This window comes from Nilaparvata lugens, chromosome 4 (genome assembly GCF_014356525.2).
Source record: "Nilaparvata lugens isolate BPH chromosome 4, ASM1435652v1, whole genome shotgun sequence".
NCBI classification, from domain to species: Eukaryota; Metazoa; Arthropoda; class Insecta; order Hemiptera; family Delphacidae; genus Nilaparvata; species Nilaparvata lugens.
This window is the reverse complement of record NC_052507.1, coordinates 10983616-11005695: the sequence shown is the minus strand read 5'-3', so window position 1 is coordinate 11005695 and position 22080 is coordinate 10983616. Positions and strand designations below refer to the sequence as shown.

Below are 22080 nucleotides of genomic sequence, written 5' to 3'. Positions count from 1 at the left end.
GATAATAAATCTAAGAAATGCTGTTTTCAACAAAAATTAAAAATTATCTTTTACAAAGACAAAAATTCCTATATAACTCTTAAATATTCCAGGGAGGTATTTTCCTGACAAATTCTAAAACAATCTTCAACAATAGATATCAGAAGGAATAGAAATAATAACAATAACATTGAATGGTCATATTTAGCAATTTTGTTTTGAATCTAGATGAATAATATCATGACTTTGTACGACTTTACTAGAATATTCATTTCCATAGTTATCAAACATTTTAAAAGTCTAAGGCCCGGTTGCACAACAGCCGGTTAAATTTTAACAGTGATTAATTTCAATCAGAAAAGTCGTTTATGAAAAGACGGCTTCTCTGATTGGTTCTCGTAGAATTATCACGGTTAAAATTTAACCGGCTGTTGTGCAACCGGCACTAAATTTTGTCTAAATACAATGTTATCAAATTATCACTTCAAAAAAAATTCTTTCAATCAAACAAAACATTTGTAAAATGTGAAACGTTCTCGTTTCAATAAGCAATTACAGGTTATAGAAATATTAAACCCCCCCCCCACCCTAAAATACAATGATCGTAATAGAAAATCATCAACTACTGGTAAATTTATTGTACAATTGATAGTATGATAAAATTCTAAATGAAGAGTAGGTATGCTACTCAAAATATTGCTTTAATTTTGTACCTGTGAATGGTCCCATAAGAACCAGTGGCAATTATTTTAGAAAATTGCAAAATTTAATTTCCCACTCTATGTTGTGTAATTGTATAAAACTTGATTTCTCATTTATTAATATTCATAATATTATTATTCTTTGAAGGGAGAAGGCCCACTGTAAGGGTAAGAACAGAACAGGTCGGTCGATGCTTAGCTTTCAGTTCAGGTCGCTATCGCGATCGACCTAAATCGCTATAATTTTTAAAAATTTCACAAACTTTGTCAGATTATACAAAATTTGAAGTTACTGCGGGGAAAAATTAATAGTTGGTACGGTAGCTGTTATTGTTTCGCTTATGCTTTCCATCATGTTTCTGACCTTCATATAAAACACAAACACTAGTGAAGCAAGGGAGTGAACAGAACTGTTAAGTCTCGAACGAGTTTCAGCACGATGACATCCAAAAGTATTTATGTTTGCTATCTAATAAGTGGCATCGACCAAAACTGAAAGATACACCGCGACCGGTCTGTTCTGTTCGTACCCTTAGAATGGGGCGTACCCTCAAGGTGCGAACAGAACTAGTAAGTCGCTAGTAAGTGAAGATCGATGCCACTAAACAGCTGTGAAATGATGATAATAACAACATGATGATATAACAATAAACAATGATAAAAACATGGAGTCATTGATAAGATTATCATATGATATCAATAGATATCTCATATATGTTTTAAAAAACTTTAAAATAGTTCAATAACTAGTTTATAATTCTACTGAGTCATTGTCAATATTGTAGAACCGTTCCATAATTGAATAAAAACACAAATATCTTGTCAAATTCTACACTGTTGTTTTATTTAGTACACGACCAAGGTTTCGTGACCAGTTGACCAGTCAACTTGAAGATGTGACCGGTGTGGTCACGATCCTTGGTCGGATACTAAATAAAACAACAGTGTAGAATTTGACAACATATTTGTGTTTTTATTCAACTAGTTTAGACCGTAACTTAGGTCATTTTCAACTTGAAAATGACTTAGGGTCAAATTTGAAAAATTCAACTTGAAAATGACCTAGGGTCGAAACTAGTTGTTGAACTATTTTAAAGTTTTTTTGAAAAATAAAGGGTACTACAAGATTCTTATATTGTTTTTATTAATTTGTTTTAAAGTAGCCCATGTGAGTGAAGTGTTCTCAAATCTATAATATCAATAAATATCTCATATCTATGATATCAATAGACATCTCATATCTATGACATCAATAGATATCTCATATCTATGATATCAATGGATATCTCATATCTCAATAGATATAGATATATAAGAATGCTAGGGAGCTGAAATCTACATATCGACCTGACCGTTCTGTTCGGTCAATACATTAGATCAAATATGTTTGAACATGATCAAACTGAGTAAGCTTTACAGGAGTGAACTGGAGTTATCTGTAGTAACTATCAAAGTTAGTAGACTGTCTACTAACGTTGAGTAACTGTAGCCACAGAAATAATTTATGTTAGTGCACCCATTTTAAACTCTCCCCATTTGACCATGTTCAAATGTGTCAGGACCACACATAAAAAAGGACCACTCATAAAAAAGGACAACCTTAAAAAAGAAGGTCCAGAATGTCTTGACCGGCTTGGTGAAACTGGGAATTCTATTAGAACGCTCTAAGGCACTACCTCCGTGAACACGGAGGTAGTATCTAAGGCCAGTTTCATAAGAACGTATAAATCAGAAACAGCTGACCAAGATGTGCACACTCTTAGGCTAGGGCCACACGAGCGCACAAAGTGCGTCCGTTGCAACTTACTTTTAGACGTCCGTTGTAGAGATACATAGAAGTGAATTGGTGACAACACACGAGGTACGTGCGTACCAAGTAACGGAAGTCGTACCGGACGGTGATTTTTGAACTGCGCAGAAATGCTACAACGCACGGTATTTAGATGAAAACGGTAGGGGTCACGAAATGTGTGCGCCGTGGCCAGCGATCTAGATTGCGTCATCGCCACCAACCGAGGTTTTTAACACATATTGACAATTTATGCATCTTATTTGTTAAAAACAGATGATTGGATATAAAATGACATCAGCTACACCGGAAATTTAGCACAAACATGCGCATGACACCTACCGTCATCTTCTATATGCCGTGCTACAACGCACGTTGAGACATGCAAAAGTTATTGCTTCGTCTGGTTCAATTGCGTAAAGCCAACTGACGTTGACACACCACACTCAACACTCGTGTGGTGTCATTGGCGACGGCCGCAAAACGTAAGTTGCAACGGACGCACTATGTGCGCTCGTGTGGCCCTAGCCTAGTAGCATAGTATGGCCCGGTTGCCCCAAAGACCGTTAAATTTTAACCGTGATTAATTTCACGAGAACCAATCGGAGAAAGCTTTTTTGAAAAGACGGCTTCTCTGACTGGTTCTCGTGGAATTAATCACGATTAAAATTTAACCGGCTTTTGTGCAACCGGGACTATATGTGTATTAAGTCGTGGTATCTTGACATTTTCAAAATGTCGTTATCTTCTAAATCTTCAATTAACAAATAAGCCGTTTCTTTAAAACTTACCATTCAGTTGTTCACTCTTGGCAATCTTGTTAACTGGCACTAAGTATTGAATATTTTATTCTAATTCGAATAATATTTAAATACATGGGTCATTTTTTCAATCTCCGAATGGTCATACATAGATGACGAATGTACATATAAAAGAATAATTTTTTCACCAAAAGTTACTTACACTTATGATTATTCTTCAATTACCGTGAAGGTTGAGGCATTTTTCATACCAGAGGACCAGCCTACCAAAACCCTCTTCATGAAATGTTGTCGCCAAATGAGTTCAAGTGAGCTAGGACGTTGTTTTAGAGTTCCTCGTTAGTATGGAAGCTCTGCCTTCAAAGTTTGAGTATTCAAGCTCTGTCCTCAAAGTCATGGCTTGAGTTTGTGAAAAAGGTATAGGTTACTAACGGCCAAGTCAGGTTTGTATGATGGGTGATCGAAATTATCCCATTTGATTTGCTGGAGAAGCCGTTTGGCTACACTAGCACTGTGAGTCCGAGTTGTCATGCATCACGACGATTTTGGAATTCATTTCAACAGACGGCTTTCATTCTCCGATTCCATTCACGCACAACATCATCACCCATAACATTTTCTGCGTAAACTTGAATCATTTTTCGTTAGATATGTGATGAATTATTGCATTTTGCCAACAAAAACTAATAACACTATGCAAATAGCACTTGGCGGAAGACTCAAGTAAGGAGGCCATGTTTGTGGGCTTATAACTCGACAACAATTATTGAAGATCTGGCCGCACCGATCACAGGGCGTTTGGTGAGGATGATAAAAGCTGTTCAGCTCTGTGAAAAAAGTAAATTCGTATGGCTTTTGTTGGTGAGGAGTCCGTTGCGGGATGGTCCCACCGCCTGAACATATCATTTGAACCGTCAATGGGCCTTACGACTGGGTCATACTTCAACCGGGACCGACAGTTAACGTGCCCATCCGATAACTCTGTGAAAATCTACCACTTGTCTGTGCCTTATGATATGAGATCGGAGGTTGAAAAAATGACCCTTGTATATAGCACCTGTACAGTTTCATAATATTTGACAGTTGCTAGCCACTTGAGTCCAGCTCCAAAATTAAGCAAAATAATGTTTCAAAAAATATAGGTAACACAATTTTACGATTAATTTTGATAATAATAATAATATACAGTGCTTGTCTAGTGTGTGTAAATCTTACCCTCAGCTGCTTCCGAAAGTTGTTCATTCCTTGCCTTATCGAGAAAGAATAATATTATGAAGTTGCTCAATTCAACAAATAAAATATGGGGAAATTCTACTATTATTTAAATTAATCAATTTCACCTTCAATCAAACACTAGCCACGATTTTCACCCTCCACAATGTACGGTAGTACAGAGATCCTCAGATATTCAAAATACGCAACAACTCCAATATTCACCCAAGCACAAGTCTAGAGATTATGTGGGCATGACTCTCAGCAAACACTCCCCCCCCCCAATAAATCCGACTTTTCCATGGCTCCTCCTCCACTATTATAGTGTCTGCACACTAGATCACTTTTTGACTACACTCTACACTCAGAGTGATCTAGGCTCCTCCTCCCCACCACTGCTGTGTGGCTTTCTCACTGGCTCCGCCCCTTTAAGCTCATACCACCCAAGGCTCCTCCCCTCCAACCACTGCTGTGTGCCTTGCACTAGCTCCGCCCCCTCTACACTTGTACCGCCCTAGGCTCCGCCCCTTCTACACTCATACAGCCCTAGGCTCCTCACCGTTTCCCCCACCACTGTTGTGCGCCTTGTTGTCATGTGCAGCTCCGTTGGCTCCACCCACATCGCCGCACTTGACTCCACCCCCTCCACCGCCCTGGCCACCCCCACCACTGCCACTCATGCCCTCGTTGATCAGTCGCTGTCTCTCTCTGAACATGCTCACTCTCATATTCTCCAGCTGGTGATAGCGGCATAGCTTCAGCATGGCAAACACTGACAGTCCCACCCAGCAGGCCATTGAAGCCCATGCGCCAAACTGAAATAAAAATAATTATTCATTCATCTACGTAGCTGACATAACTATAATAAAATAGAGTGATTCTAAATGAATAACATAATTTCAAACTGTTTCACTTGCTATGAAAGAGGCCAACATCAACATCATTGGACTAGCATTGGCCATTATAGCTATCAACTTTGCTGGCTGACACTCGGAATTGGCCTCCTATTAGCTGATAATCAGCTGTTGGTGAGAATTGGCCAATCGGAGGACAATCCTGAGTGTTAGTAGAAAATAATGTAGACAGGCAATCAGTAATTGTGAGAACAGACATTGGCTCATCAGAGAAAAATTCATCATGTTTGTCACATTCATCAGAGATTGGCATTCATCATGAGAAATACAATAATCAACAAACAAATAGCCTATCAGATGATACTCTAAAGGTGCGTACAGATATACGCGCCGCGAACATGAGCAATTCACTTTTAATCAGCTGACTATATCTGTATTTTTACAGAAACGGTAAGATACAGATATAAAAAGTTTGGCATCAGCTGATTAAAAGTGAATTGCTCATGTTCGCGGCGCGTAAATCTGTACGCACCTTTAGAGCTGCTTGCCAAGTTTGTTGATCGGTCAGAGAGTCTCACAGGAAAGATAAAAACTAAATGATAAAACCATCCATCAATTAGTTGTGAATGAGTATACATGACTGTCCATCTAGTAGAGAAACCGTTTTTAATCATTAAGCCTATGATTTTCACCCATGAAGTACACTAAGCTGACAAAATAAATAAAAAATATAAGATACAAGAAATCACTTGAACATTTTCATCACTACTAATATGTTACTTTTTACAACCTGAATAATTTGTCGTGGCAAAGGATCAAAGATCACATTTTCAGAGAATAATTTCAGGCTTCTTAACTGAGCAAGCAGGGAAACACCCTGACTAAATAATAAAAATAAAAACTTGTTGAAAGCAAGAAATCTAATGTACCAATACAATATTTTGCTTTAACCATCGTAAATATTCAAATAATTGAGAGTGGATGAAAGGTTTCTCTTCCAGAGGAAAATATTAGTCTTCTAACCTGTGCAGCGCCCAATTCAATGTAGAAATTCGACGTATCTATTCCATCCAGTCTATCTATCGACTGTCCAGCTGCTATTTCACACCTGAAACATAAAAAAATGGATATAGAATATTTGAACGAGCGGTAGCGAGTTCTTACTTTTGACTCGCTGAAGGTCAAAGTCGTTGTCTGTCTGTATATTCTACAATAAGTTGAGAAAGAATGATCAGATTCAAATTTTGAACACATATTCTTCGAACCTTTTCAAAGTTCGTTGGACAACGAAATTGGCTCACTCCTTCGTCATTTTTCAGGATATAAAAATAACATTGAAAGTGGATAGAAAAAAATTTGTTGTGATTTATCATATTTAGTCAGCTGAAGAATTCATTGCATACAATTACTACAGTTTTTCCATTCATTCATAACATCAGCTGAGGCTATTTGGGAGCAATCACACAGACAGTCCTTCATGTGCTGACACATGATTTCAGCTGGTTAATATACAACATAATTTACAACCTCTACATCAACAAACTGATACGGGTTGAGATATCAATGTGCGATTCTCGTCATTCATTTTCTCTTGGAAATCTGTATTGAAATTATGTATCACATGACCACCTTTTCATTTAGAAAAATGATATTTGGATTGATATGAGGGTCAAAGATGTTGAAGCGACAATGACATTTTTGAAGAGTAATTTTTCATTTCAAATAGGATCCCCAATTAAACCTACTGTCAAATTATTCTTGTAAAATAAATATTCAGCTGTTTCCATAATTTTCACCAACACTGTATTAATTAAAAGTTGCTGGTTTGAAAGATTACAATACAACAGTTCATGAGCGAGTTCTTCAACCCACGGAGTCACTAGTATTGATATTAATTGGAGAAAACATTTTAAGAAGTTGTAGGGAAAAACAGTTTTCCTCATTTCCAGCTGCTACAGATAATGCAGATAATTCTACTGATAACACACTAGAAAAGGATGAAGCTACTGCTTTGTCTAATGAAAGACAACGATAGCAAACAAACGTTAATCAGGGGTTGACTTTATAACGCGAACCTCACTGTAATGCCAAGTCAACTTGTTGGCCCAGTCTGGTAAGCTTGGCTGCATTGATCTTGCCATGCACAATGCAATGTGACCAGTTCCCAATCAAAGCCAACAGTAGCCAGCGACATATCTATGATAAAAATTGCAAATATCAACTAAAATGAACACAATAAAAACTATAAAAAAGTGAAGCAATAATAAATAATAACAATTAGGCCTATAGCAGCTCTATAACACAGAAAAACCAGCAGAGCAGACGACAAAACAGGAAACAACACGTTTTGGTTGACTAGTGTGGATGGGTGGTTTACCAACGATGGTTTACACTGGCCTTCATTGAAGGCCAATGCAGACTAGCACGTCCAAACCACCTAGCCACACACTGAACTTGGTCGTCATTGGCCTTTATTGGGCTAGCATGTGGATGCGGCATAAATAAATCCTTCATTTATTAATAAGAAAGACATTATTTCTCCAATTATTCTTATTCCTAGGACCGGTTTCCGAGCTCGGGATTTAGGCCCGTCGCAAAGTAGACCCACGTCAATCCACGAGAAGCAACCCACCGTTGGATGTTTTCCAACCATTGCTATAGAATTCATAATCAATCAGTGGATTATTCATTGCATGTATTACACAAATGTATAGAGAAGCCTAGCAATGGTTTACAAAACATCCCACGGCGTGGGTTGCTTTTCGTGGATTAGCGTGGGTCTACTTTGCGGCGGGCCTTAGTTCTAGACTTCAAACAGCTGAAGTCAGAAAATTGGCTTTCCGAAACGGGGCAAAGTCGCAGTTTTTATGATAATCTTTATAATTGGAAACTTTTTTCCTTGACGAAATGAAACATTCCTAAATAATTCAAAATAGTTGAAACTTTGTTTTCTCTTTATTTTATTTTGTGCTCAATTTTCTAGTTTTTCGAAATTTAATTTAAACGTAGACTACGACTACACCTTGTTTCGGAAAGCCAATTTTCTGACTCCAGCTGTTTGAAGTCTAGAACTTAGCTGAATCCCGAGCTTGGAAACCGGCCCTAATTGATTTAAATATAAATCTTCATTATAAATCCTTCCTTACGAAGCCCTACAGCCCTGCGTGGACCTTGGCCTCCTCAGCAATTCAACTCCATTCATCACTCTGATTGGCCAGTCTTTTTCAGTTCCTCACTCCTAAGCACGCCAGATCTTTTTCTACATCCTGTAGCGTAGTTCTCGGGCGACCTCTTTTCCTCGTTTCTTCCATTCTTCCAACAAGCATCTGCCTCTGCATCCTATTGTTCTCCATTCTTTGCACATGTCCCAGCCAGCTGATTCTATGAATCGCACTATGCCTTTCCCCCGCAGAATGTAACATATCTCTGCATTGCTTCTGATTCTCCACTCTTTATTTTCGCACATGGGGCCATAAATTCTTATTATTATTTTCCTTTTGAAAATCCACAATGCTTTCATATTTTGGGAATTGAGAACCCAAGTTGTAAACAAACTTTATTGCAAATAAATTACACAAAATGTAGAGATACTTACGAAGGAAAGCGTTCGGTCATATCGTGACACCACACCATAAAGCCGAGAGTGATTATGAGTGCAGCTATCACTGTCATGCCGCATAGAAATATGCTGGCAACAACATCAACAAATGCTGACAGAAACGAGCTGAAACAAATACACAAGTTCAATAAATTTAAAGGTAAAACAAATATTCAAATACAGAAGCTAATCATATTTAAACGAGAAACAAATATTCAAACACAAGTTGAACAAATTTTAAGGAGAAACAAATATTCAAACACAATTTGAACAAATTTGAAGGAGAAACAAATATTCAAACACAAGTTGAACAAATTTGAAGGAGAAACAAATATTCAAACACAAGTTGAACAAATTTGAAGGAGAAACAAATATTCAAACACAAGTTGAACAAATTTGAAGGAGAAACAAATATTCAAACCAAGTTGAACAAATTGAAGGAGAAACAAATATTCAAACACAAGTTGAACAAATTTGAAGGAGAAACAAATATTCAAACACAAGTTGAACAAATTTGAAGGAGAAACAATATTCAAACACAAGTTGAACAAATTGAAGGAGAAACAAATATTCAAACACAAGTTGAACAAATTTGAAGGAGAAACAAATATTCAAACCAAGTTGAACAAATTTGAAGGAGAAACAAATATTCAAACACAAGTTGAACAAATTGAAGGAGAAACAAATATTCAAACACAAGTTGAACAAATTTGAAGGAGAACAAATATTCAACACAAGTTGAACAAATTGAAGGAGAAACAAATATTCAAACACAAGTTGAACAAATTTGAAGGAGAAACAAATATTCAAACACAAGTTGAACAAATTTGAAGGAGAAACAAATATTCAAACACAAGTTGAACAAATTTGAAGGAGAAACAAATATTCAAACACAAGTTGAACAAATTTGAAGGAGAAACAAATATTCAAACACAAGTTGAACAAATTTGAAGGAGAAACAAATATTCAAACACAAGTTGAACAAATTTGAAGGAGAAACAAATATTCAAACACAAGTTGAACAAATTTTAAGAAACAAAAATATTCATAGTGTCTCGTGAGCGATTTGTCAAGCCATTCATACTGATAGTCTTTACCAAAACAATAGAAAATAAAACTTTGAAATATTCAAAACAGAAACAATTTGAATGAAGTTTATCACAATTTAAAACAATAATTAAGGCCCGGTTGCACAGAAGCCGGCTAAATTTTAACAATGATTTCACAAGAACCAATCAGAGCAGGCCTTTTTGGTTCTCGTGGAATTAATCAAGATTGAAATTAAACCAGCTTTTGTGCAACCGGCACCAAGTGTTCAGGAGGCATCTTCCAAACTCTCAGGCTGATTCCTTACACTAAAATATTGAAGAATGCTCTTATAAACATGAGTCCAAAAATACTTAGTTAGAGAGACAAAGATGATATATTGCAGCTTCTTCTTCAGATCTATAATATTGTGCATGCTTAATGAAGGGATTAAAGGCGGATTCCCACATATCAGTGTCAGAGTCAGTGAAAATAGAATCTCCATACGTTCTAATGAGACGATTCACACTCAGTCCAGCAGAGCGGGTATGAATAATCCCATTAGAACGTATGTGAATAATAATCTCACTGTATCGAAGACGTCCAATGATACTGATATGTGTGAGAATTTGCTTTGACGCTTTTTAAGCCGAGTACAAGCTGATCTGTCTCTGAGTTCTATGTCACGTTGAATTAATTGAGAGATCCAAATGGAGCTAGTTGCTATTTGTAACTTGAATGGTTTGTTGAGATGATGAGCAAAATAAGCTAACAACTGGAATTTTTCAACTTTAAAGAGATAAATGATAAACCTGCACTCTAATTCCAGCAGTTCGGCACGCACCTAAAGCTGTTGATCCACTTGACTCTCATCATTATCCTTCTCTCACCATTACCCATCTCATCTTAACTCTCTCATCTTTTCTCTCATCCTAACTCTCACCATTACCCAAGCTTGAGGCTGGAGCTAATGTGGACATCACATTCAACCAAAATAACAACAGAGCTTTTAGAAAAAATAATTTTACACGAACATTCAATTGATTGTCTCACTCAACCCTCATAGCCTGATATTTTACCGATCAAAAACATTGATTTTCAAATGTGCTATTTTTGTCTTTTTTGACTTATTTCAATCACACATATCGTCGAAACAAGCTTTTAATTTTTGAATTTTTATAATTCTTATCATATCCTACAGACGATTAACTATGCAGAGTTGGGAAAAGATAAATCTGCCAGTTTTGTATGAAGGCAGGGATAGCAAGCCAATGTTAACCGGGTGCTGACAATGGTTAGCAAACCATTGTTAACCGGCTGCTAATAATTCCTCAATTTTTGTATGAAGGCAAGGATAGCAAACCAATGTTAACCGGGTGCTAATAATTCCTACAATTTTTGTATGAAGGCAAGGATAGCAAACCAATGTTAACCAGGTGCTGACTTTGAAACAATTTCTTCATCCATGACCAGTTTACTGGATAGATGGCGTCAAAAAAGCAAGATGACAGTTCAAACTATCCTGTTCTTGTGCGCATATTCCTGCACTGTGTAGAATGGATTTCTCTTCAGCTTGATCTCTCCTCGGTTTCCTTGCAGGTTCTTCACACTAAGGCAAGGCGCACACCAGTTAGTCAAGACAAGAAATGACACGTTCAGTCACAATACTTCACATTGTTGCTTATGACGCAACACACACTGATTAGTCATTGAAATTAGACAGGTCTTCATAAGCAACTATGAGAAGTATTGTGACTAAATGTGTCTGATCATGTCTTGTCTTGTTTTGACTAACTGTCGTCAGATCATTGTACAGGCGCAGAACGAAGATAGAGAAGTCTGTTCTCTTGTTGGTTCTGCAGCGTGGAATGTCAATTTCAAATCTCCTCCTTGTAACGTGCGTATGAAGATCAGCTCTCAGCATATGTCTGTCTTCGATGTCCTTGACATCCAGCAGACTGTATAGTATATAAACTGTACTAGTTTAAGATCGTAAGGATGCCCAGCTCGCCAATGATCTTATTAGAGTTTATAACTTGTGTTGCAACTATCTGTGTTATAACTTGTAACTATCTATGTTGTTGTGAAGATGACACTGTGATAAATATCCATATTAAATAATGAAAAAGACGTGTCAACCAGTGTTGAGGAAGGGCCAAGTGTCCGAAAGCGCTCCACAAATGTAAATAGAAGCTAATAGCTTTTATTTATAAAAATCAGACTGCTATGTCGTAATTTAAGTGAAAAAGACTTGATAATCTCAAAACCACCGATTTACTAAAACCAGAGATTGATTAGGGTGTGACTAGTACCTCAAATTTGTATACTAGATCAGTGACTTCAACAATATAGCCTAAAGTAATTTCCACTAAAATGTCTTACCTGTCGATGCCTTTGTAAATGTAGACCGACATTCGGTAGATTTGAATGGCAGAGACGACTAGCAGTACAACGCCGACGAATATGGTGTAGTTGCAGTAAGCTTGTGATGCCCAGCTAACCAGGAATTGCCCGTCTGTTTCCTGCCAAACGCCGGTCGAGAACAGAAGGCAATGACCTCTGCAACACGAAAACAGTGTTAAAATCTTATAAAACTAATAAACTTATCAGTTGAAAACTTATATCAGTCTTCGGTCCATTCATGACGATGGACACGGCTTGGTGCCGAAAAATTACGTTCAATTTCATACATAGACAACTACTATAGTCCTAACTGGTTGAATGGTTGAATTCGAACGTTTTGAATCAGTTTTCAGTCCATCCTTGACAATGATTGAACAAGGGAACAAGGCTTGATGCCCAAACTTTAAATCTAATACCAGACAATCAAGTCAAGGTACAAAGGTAGTTTATAACTGTACAGTTGTCCCTTTCATGAACAAGTATAGCAATTTTGTGGTGAATAACTTTCTAAATGCGGATTCCAACATATCACCATAGAAAAAACAAATTTCCAAGTTTCAAAACAAGTTCCAAATTTCCAAGCAGATTTTTGTTAACTCAAACCAATTACTGTTGACTTCTGTCTATAATTAATGTTTTGACAGGGTGAGAGTGTAAGAGACACACAGTATGAGAAACTTGAAAACGTTACATTATAAGAAACTACTAACGTCACATAGCTTTACAAAAAGAACTAGGCTACTAAAACTAGAGAACTATAAATATAGTCTTTATAGTTCCTTAACTAGAACTATCAGCTAGAGTAAAGAGTTAACAGTGAAATTTGGAACATAAACGCTCTAGCCTATACCTTGGAGTTAAAGATTGTTTCATCATAAATCATTTTTTTATCAATTATTGAACTTTGAGCAGTCAATAACAAATTGTGTAAATAAAAACGTTTTTATACGGTTTATTATAGAATATGCATACTGGAGACAGCTGAACTATTATTGAAATGTTATTTTATCATTATTGAAGCAGACCTGACCTAACCTCAATTTTAAAAGTGAACTAATTTATCACTTCCACGATCAATTTTTTAATGTTTAACGTTGGGTGTCATTGTATGAAAAATTAGGCTAAAGAGTAGCTAATTCTGTTGACATTATACTTTATAATGTAAGACAATAATAAGCATGTACTGGCATTGGTAATGAAGTGTTTTGAAAACGCTCAATGTTTTAAAATCAATAATGCACAACTTCTTAGCTGTAGAATTTTTATGATTTTTGTCAAAATAGAGTGTTTCTCTATGTATTAAAACTAGACATTTTAATAGACCTAGAGTTACCTGTAAAATATACTCCAGCCCAAATATAAGTAATTTTATAGGTACCTAGTACTATAGTTACTAACCTGAACTCATCCTGATGTAGACTCATAGGAATTGTAATACATAACGAAAGAATAAATGCTATAACATAAGCAGCTATTTGACTAATAAGAAGCACATTTGTAAGAGCCATTTTTCAAAAAATCTCCACGATATTTTATCTACGCGTGAAGTTGTTTTCTGATAGTTCAAGATTGATGTCACCATTCAAATTTTTGGAGATTGTTTGAACCAATCTACTTGAGATATATTCCCTAATTTTCTAAAACTCATCACTATTATATTGAATACAAAAACTCCTGAATTGAAATAATTACATAACTTTAAAGATTAAGCTAAATTATATCAAAAACTGCGACCTTCTTGACAGATACAAACAAAGAGCCATGAACAGAGCTAAAATTGCAACGATTCGATGTATCGATATTTTTACTCTCGATGCTTCAACATCGATATTTCCACAACCGATATCCTGACATCTAGCGGGAGATTTGAAAAACAACTAGTTGTAGTTCAAGTTGAAGCTTGTAGATAGCGTGCAAGTTCATTCTGCAAATCAGAATCGGAAAAGCGGGGAACGGATCAAGTCAGGTACAGTCAAACCAAAAGTCTCCGTTCAGTCGAGATCACGCCAAGGTCAGATCAGTATCCTATCTTTTACAACAGACTGTACCCGCTTCAGAGCTCAATACAGTCAAAACCAGTCTACTTTCTGAGCATCGCAAATTTCAGTTTTCACGTTCAATTTTACTTAATTTTTCACAATGTTAGACGACGAACTTTTGATTGAATTAGTGAGAGGCCAGCCGGCTCTATACGATTTCACACATACACACTACAGCGACGCTACGTTCAAAATACAGAAATGGCAAGAGCTGGGACAGATTTTGAAACAAGGTTAGTTTTGAGATTAAATTTTGTTTTTCGGTTTCAATTGTAGCGGTCATCAGATCTAGGTCCAATGAAGTCAAGATTGACCGGTGCTTTGATAGCCAGCGCTCCACTAGAATTATCGGACTGGACTTGAACGGGTCGGGTCTGTACTAGACTGGAGATAATAATTCAGGTCTGGATATCCATATATTTAGCATTTATTTTTATCATACCAAGTCCTCCCTTGCTCTTCATCATCTATCATTTCTTTCTAATCTATTTTACTTCTACTGTGTCTCCTTATTTCTCTCCTTCCTATTTCTCCTCGCCTTGCCTCATCCTTCTTCCCATTAATTTCTCCTTTTAATATTTCTTCTCCTCGCACTTCTCATTTCTCCTGTTCATATACTTCTTCCTTTTTCTTTACATTTCTATTTTCTTTCTATTCAAACTTCTAATTTACCTTCTTCTCCTTCACCTTTTTTCCTCCACCTCCTTCTCCTCACCTCCTTCTCCTACACCTTATTGTCCTCCACCTCCTTCTCCTCCACCTCCTTCTTCACCGCTTCCTTATTCTCCACCACCTTTTCCTCCACCTTTTTCTTCTCCGCCTCCTACTCCTCCACCTCCTCCTTCATCAGCACCTCCTTCTCCTCTACCTCCTTCTCATCCACCTCCATCTCCGCCACCTCCTTCACCGCCTCCTTCACCACCACCTTTTCCTCCACCTTCTTCTCCTCCATCTCCTTCTCCTCCACCTTTTTCTTCTCCGCCTCCTTCTCCTCCACCTCCTCCTTCATCACCACCTCCTTCTCCTCCACCTCCTTCTCCTCCACCTCCATCTCCTCCACCTCCTTCTTCACCGCCTCCTTCACCACCACCTTTTCCTTCATCTTCTTCTCCACCTCCTTCTCCTCCACCATCCTCTCCCAATTTCTCCTACTTATTTTCTTCTTTCATTCATCACTCCAATCTCTCTTGCTCTCTTCCTCTAACATTTCGTGCTGTTAATTATCTATTTATTCGTTCAACTTCTTCTCCTTTTCCTCTTTTTATTCCTCATTCTTCTTACTATTCCTCCTCCTTCCCATCTCCACTCTTCCTATTCCTGCCTTCTCATCCTCCTCCTCCTTCTTCCCATTTCTCTCCTCTTCTCCTTCTTGCCATTTCTCCTCTTTCTATTCCTCCTCATCCTCCTTTCTTCCATTTCTACTTTTCATATTCCTTCTCCTCCTCTTCCTTCTTCCCATTCCTACCCCTATTCCTTCTCCTCCTTCTTCACATTTCTCCTCTTCCTCCTTCCCCCATCACTACTTTTCCGATCCCTTCTCCACCTCCTCCTTCTTCTTCTTCTTCCCAATTCTCCTTCTCTTCCTTCTTCCTATTCCTCCTCCTCCTCCACCTCCATCTCCTAAAATTCGACTGGTCTTAATATTGATACAAGTGGTATACATTTATCCACATGTAACAATATACAAATTTGGGTATATTTGAAATGACCTATGTCAAATCTCTCTCCTCCATTCATGTCATCATATATATTTAGCACACTCACTCTACGGTCAGCACCCTGCTTTCCAATGATAAATTAATTTCAGCTCTCAAATTGAATAAAATGAAAAAAATCATTTGGTGGAGTTAGGACTTTCAAGTCCTCTCTACCACTCAACCTCAAGCTCTGCTGAACAGAAACAGAAAAGGTATCATTGGTTCTTGTGGAGGTGTTCACACATTTCAAGTCTGCCAACGTGTGAACACTCCCATAAGATCCAATAGTATACAAAAATTACACACTGTTTCAGATGCGGACAAAGTGAAAACAAGATGGGAGTCTTTGAGGAACCAATTTCGGCGATTCATAAGACTGAAAAAGAAAAAATCAGCTGGTCGCTACGCCGGTCCCCTAGCTAACTGGAAACACTATGAAGGTATAAAGATATACTAATATAATTTACAAAATCCAGTTTTTAATTATGTTCCAAGATTATGAATTTTAGCGGTTTGTAGACGTTATACGCAGCTCGTACATGCCTCTTCAACGTTCCACTTACATTCCCTGTCTTGTCCAAATGGTTACTTTCCAATACAGCGGCATGTAATTACCGGCGGCAAGTAAAAAAAATCGTTTGTTTTTATTTGAGCCGTTCTATGGCATGTATATTTTGATGAATCGCAACATGCTGAACAATAAAAAAGCATGCAATTCCTAGATCCAATACCATCATATAATGTAGGTCATAAATATATAAATATAAATCTGAGTTTTTAAATTAAATTTGATAAAAGGGTGCTCAGATTTATCTATCATTCAAAAATATCTCTAAAGAAAAAATACATATATAGGCCCTTTATGCCTACCGTTTTATCTCCCAGGCTATTTCTCTCTATTGCCTATGTAAAATCCTCAACAGCAATCAGTACTTCTAGCTTTCCATTTTAATTTTTAATTTTACCCATTTCTTCATCTTTGTTCATATTATTCTCATTGGAACGATTTCATTGCATGTCTTTTTCTTGTGCATCATCATATGAAAATTATTAAAAACAATATAAAAACATGAAGTAGGCTACCTATTTATTTAAAAACATTTCAAACAATTAGTTTCGGCCTTTGGCCGTTTTCAAGTTCAAATGTTTTTAAATTTTAGTATAATATGATTATGTTTTTAGAGTTGTTGGATTGATTGCAAGCATTGTAAGAGTCAAAGAGCATAGTGGAGTGGCGAAGGTAGAGGGTAGCGGAGAAGGTAGCTCAGTATGTAGAGAAGTGATGCATGTCTTTGCTTCACTCTATACCTTCTCCGCTACCATCTACCTTCGCTGCTCCACTATGCTTTGTCCCACTCAATTCCTCTGCTTACTTTTCGGCCTAGGCTATTCATGTGATGTTCCAACTGTAACAAAATTAGTCACTCTACAAATGGAAGCAAAGAAACAAAGTGGAAGTTGCATTTGTTCAAATGCTAATTAATAAATAATTATTATTAAACGAAAATCCCAATTAAATGCTGTAAATCACCCCGAAGACTTCTGCTACTGCAAATATTAACAGGGTAAACAGCTAGATGGAAATTCGATGAGCGCTACTATACAAAAATTATTTGTCAGCCCACTACTATACAAAAATTATTTTTAATAATATTCCCGGGCTGACAAATAATTTTTGTATAGTAGCGCTCATCGAATTTCCTTCTAGCTGTTTACCCTGTTGTCAATATTTGCAGTAGCAGAAGTCTTCGGGGTGATTTACAGCATTTGATTGAGATTTTCGTTTAATAATAATTAAAATTAGTCACCATTGAAATTAGTCAATGGATTTCAAAAAAAGTCTTGTACTTTTTCAATTTAACAGTATCACGTAATACTTGACGTTATAAAGACATTTTAAATATTAAATATCACCTATGCCTATTTATTTATCCACTTTGTAGGATACCTAAAGCATAAAGTAAGTAAATACTTATTCAATCTGTAAGTAATACCTATTAGTAAGTAAGATTATTAATCTTAACCTTATTTAATCTGTGCCTATAGTGTAGTCCACGTTATAATGGTAACATTTGATTAATATTGGTGTTGCTATCCTTGTCTATCATTCAACAAAGCCGTTAGCGCTATCCTTTTCTAGCTCAGCAACGTTGCTAGTTCATTTTTAACAATCTATACTTATAAAATTCTAATCTCACTGACTCACTGATCACGATTTCTGGAAAACTACTGGATGGATTGCAACAAACCTTGGAATATGAACAATTGAGAAAAATATTTTATCTCAATTATAAAATGTTATTATTAAATCGAAGAGAAATATAATTTCTTAACGAATAAAATATACTAATTGATTATCAGGTATTATAAAGATAACACAAGGAGATAGCCTTGGTAGAGTAGGGCGTTTATGTTCCAATTTTTAATGATAACTCAAGCCGATATAGTCCTAGTATTTATTTTTCGTGATGCTATGTGACGCTGGTGGTCTACTCTCATACTGTGCCGTTTTTACACTCTTACCCGGCCAAAACAGTAATAATAGACAGTAGTCGCCAGTAATCGGCTTGAGTTAATAAAACAATCGGCTTGAAATTTGGAACATAAACAATCGACCTATACAATAATATATCTTCTATGCTATCTTTTCTCTATGATACTAGTATTTCTGTGAACAGTAGCCCTCACGCAGTATTCTCATCCACAGTGCCTGATTGAAACTATACCTAGACCTTAATGGAAATACAGCAATAGACTGGCTTCTCCACACATCTGTGTAATCACTTGTCAGCTGATTTATGATGAATAATTCTATAGTCTGATTCTTACTCCAATATTGGCGTATAAAGGAGGCTCCTTTTTCCTTTTATATAATCCTTGAAATGCAAAATTTCCAAAAACCTTGTATACCTATACGTCGACGCGCAATTAAAAAAGAAACATACCTGTCAAATTTCATGAAAATCTATTTCCGCGTTTCGCCGTAAATGCGCAACATATAGACATTTAAAGATTAAGAGAAATGCCAAACCGTCGACTTGAATCTTAGACCTCACTTCGCTCGGTCAATTAATAAAAAAAAACAATTAATGTCAGTTAAAATCAGATATACCGAAAACGGCTAATTTTTATAAAAGTCAAGGCAGAAAATCCACCACCCCGTTGTTCTCCTATCTTTCTCCAAAGCCATTACGTTGACTCCACTATAATACATTATTTTTATATGCAATTCCTGTTTTTATTACTAAAATAACCGTACGTAACTATGTATAAATTTTGTGATTTCTGTAATAGGTATGCAATTTCTGAAGCCGCATATGCGCGAGAAAAAACGTGCATCAGATGAGACAGCAGACGATCATCACGTATATTGGCCCACTGGAGATGATACAGCTGACGACACCACTCAACGATCTCAAGAACTGGAGGTGGAAATATCACCCTCGCCAATTGTGGGCTCCAACTCACACCACCTACGATCCTATTTGACAAAACCCAAATCACCAGAAACTCCCGCCGACGACGGTAATACAGCTAGCATCCTACTCAAATACATTCTGGACAAGGAGCGAACTCGTAAAGAGCGACAGGCACCCGACGATATTGACTTGTTTTTTGACAGCATCAAAGCGACTGTGAAAAAGTTGAGTGATAAAAACAAGATACTGGCCAAACAGCGAGTGTTCACAATTGTTAATGAGTTGGAGGGTATCAATTTGAACGAGATGCAGCATTTGAGTGCCGCTGGGGCGCAGGCGCAGTACTGTCAACAGACATTGCAGTATCCTTCACATTCACATCATTCGTCTACAAGCTAAGGTACGTTGTCACTGGTGCGACTGGAACTGAACAAAAAGTTGTTGGACGATAATCATAGAGCGCCTGTTGTGCATTGTCTTCATTGGCGCTCTTTTCACTGATTCAGAGTTTTTTACTACAATCGTACGGGTCTGCTTCTGGAGCAGCCATAATCACAATCGTTGGACGATTTTTTATTGTGATTCATCACATCTCCTGTGAGCTGTGATTGAAATGTAATTTGAAGACTTCTACTTGTGGTATCATTGATTAAGGCTGTGCAAAGGCTAAAATAAACTTTCTACTGGTGATATTTTTCAAAGTTTTTTGATTTGTATATCATTAAGCTATAAAAATGGGAAATTTTTCTCAGGAAAACATTTTTTTCTATCATTACTTAAGATAAGATAAGATAAGATTCTTTATTCCGCATACAATTTACAACAACAGAACAGCGCACAAAACTAAAAAAAAGATAGCAAATAAGAATAATAAAACAATACTTAAGACAACTTTTTAACCGAATAAGTATGAAATTTGCTGATAATACTAATTGTATTAACTCTCATTATAGGAGACTTTCAAGATATGAGCGCCCAAAGTTTAAATTTTTGGGACAGAACTAACATTTCAAATTCGGTAAAAGATAAATCAATAAGATTTAAATTCCTCAGTATTGTTGATTGAATAAAACAAAAAAAATTCTAAAAATTCAATTTTTGAAAAAGTTATTCAATTATTTACTATAAAAGGCCAAAAATAACTTTTAGTTAAGTTAAAATGCAGTGAAATAAACGAATTATTATTTTTTTTTTTAATAAATTGAATAACTCTCTCAAAAAATTATATTTTCAAAAGATTTTTGTTTTATTAAATCTTCAATACTGAGAAGAATTTATCCTCTAAATCTCATGTATTTATCTCTTACACCGAAATTGAATTATTGTTCTGTCCCAAAAATGTAGACTTTAGGCGCTCTTAACTAAAAGAATAATGATCGGAAAAAAAATGTTTTCCTGAGAAAACTTTTCCATTTTGATAGCTTGATGATATACAAATCGAAAATCTTTGAAAAATATCACCAGTGGAAAGTTTATTTTTAGCCTTTGCACAGCCTTAAACTAGACAAAACTTAAACTAAAGTTTGGAAAGTCTGAAGATCTCAGGAAACATTCTCTCATCCTCTTGCAAATGATTGTTTATTAATATTTTGATCTACCTTTCTTCTTTTCGCTTTGTAAACATACTAAGGTTTGGTTGCACAGAAGCCTTTTAGAATTTTATCATGATAATCCGCAAGAACCAATCGGAGAAGAATTTTTTTAAAGAAGGCTTCTCTAATTGGTTCTCGTGGAATTAATCATGATTAAAATTTAACCGGCTTTTGTGCAACCGGGACTATATGTGTATTAAGTCGTGGTATCTTGACATTTCCAAAATGTCGTTATCTTCTAAATCTTCAATTAACAAATAAGCCATTTCTTTGAAACTTATCATTCAGTTGTTCACTCTTGGCAATACAGTCAAATTTCAACTGAACAATAAATTTTAAAATAATAATCGCATCAGTGACAATGAACACTGCAGCGATTATCGCCGAACGATAATTGTCCACCGATAATCATTCAAGACTATCGTTTCAGCTACACCAGTGTCCAGTGACAACTTACCTTAATAGATCAAGTACCTCGAGTTAAACAAGTGTCTGACGAGGAAGTGGCGTGCCCGTTATTCTTGTACGCCACTTGGCGCGGACGCCACGTCTCTCTGGTGGCGTACAAGAACGGCCAGCACGCCACTTCCCCGCCTTTTGTCGGGATGATGTTGATTTTAACTCGCAAATTGCTCGTCTGGAGTGCGCATTGCAAGCACCTCTCTTCCGCCTTGAACAATAACGTGCTATATGCCTGTGTCTCCTCTCTGCCCCGATGTCCGGTCTGTGTGAATTGGACCTTATAGACGAGACTTTTGCTGCCAAAAATGTGCAATATTTTTGTAAGCTTCTGTTATTATATTTATTTATTTCGTGTATTTTTCAATAGGTACCTGTTGACATGGCCAGTTGTAGAGTGTTTTGGCTTAATAAAATTGAATTTGAAAATATTACTGGATAATAATTATTTCAAATATCCAATAAAAGCTATATAAATACAACTATTATTCCAATAGATATTTGAAATAATATTATTATTATACAGTAGTAAAATTTCCTTTTTTTTCTTG

At 36.4% G+C, this 22080-nt stretch overlaps 2 protein-coding genes across 2 annotated transcripts; one reads left to right on the top strand and one right to left on the bottom strand.

Annotated features, from left to right (window-relative positions):
* Positions 1 to 2012: 2012 nt before the first annotated feature.
* Positions 2013 to 14106, bottom strand: LOC111044686 (transmembrane protein 179). Its single transcript, XM_022329897.2, has 5 exons — positions 13722 to 14106; positions 12303 to 12479; positions 8892 to 9020; positions 6320 to 6404; positions 2013 to 5257 (listed from the first exon to the last, which is right to left on the bottom strand). Exons 1-5 carry the CDS (start codon positions 13829 to 13831, stop codon positions 4979 to 4981), a joined length of 780 nt encoding a protein of 259 aa, XP_022185589.1. The 5' UTR covers positions 13832 to 14106; the 3' UTR covers positions 2013 to 4978.
* Positions 14107 to 14287: 181 nt separating this feature from the next.
* Positions 14288 to 20551, top strand: LOC111044685 (transcription factor Adf-1). The gene is made up of 3 exons (XM_022329895.2): positions 14288 to 14595; positions 16374 to 16499; positions 19354 to 20551. Exons 1-3 carry the CDS (start codon positions 14463 to 14465, stop codon positions 19875 to 19877), a joined length of 783 nt encoding a protein of 260 aa, XP_022185587.1. The 5' UTR covers positions 14288 to 14462; the 3' UTR covers positions 19878 to 20551.
* The last annotated feature ends 1529 nt before the right edge of the window (positions 20552 to 22080 follow it).

Coding starts and splice junctions, on each gene's coding strand:
- LOC111044686 (XM_022329897.2), bottom strand. CDS start 13,831: ATGGCTCTTACAAATGTGCTTCTTATTAGTCAAATAGCTGCTTATGTT. Junction 12,480..13,721: donor CTACATCAGGATGAGTTCAG/GTTAGTAACTAT, acceptor TTCGTGTTGCAG/AGGTCATTGCCTTCTGTTCT. Junction 5,258..6,319: donor TTGAATTGGGCGCTGCACAG/GTTAGAAGACTA, acceptor TTTTTATTTCAG/TTTGGCGCATGGGCTTCAAT.
- LOC111044685 (XM_022329895.2), top strand. CDS start 14,463: ATGTTAGACGACGAACTTTTGATTGAATTAGTGAGAGGCCAGCCGGCT. Junction 14,596..16,373: donor GGGACAGATTTTGAAACAAG/GTTAGTTTTGAG, acceptor ACACTGTTTCAG/ATGCGGACAAAGTGAAAACA. Junction 16,500..19,353: donor TAACTGGAAACACTATGAAG/GTATAAAGATAT, acceptor TTTCTGTAATAG/GTATGCAATTTCTGAAGCCG.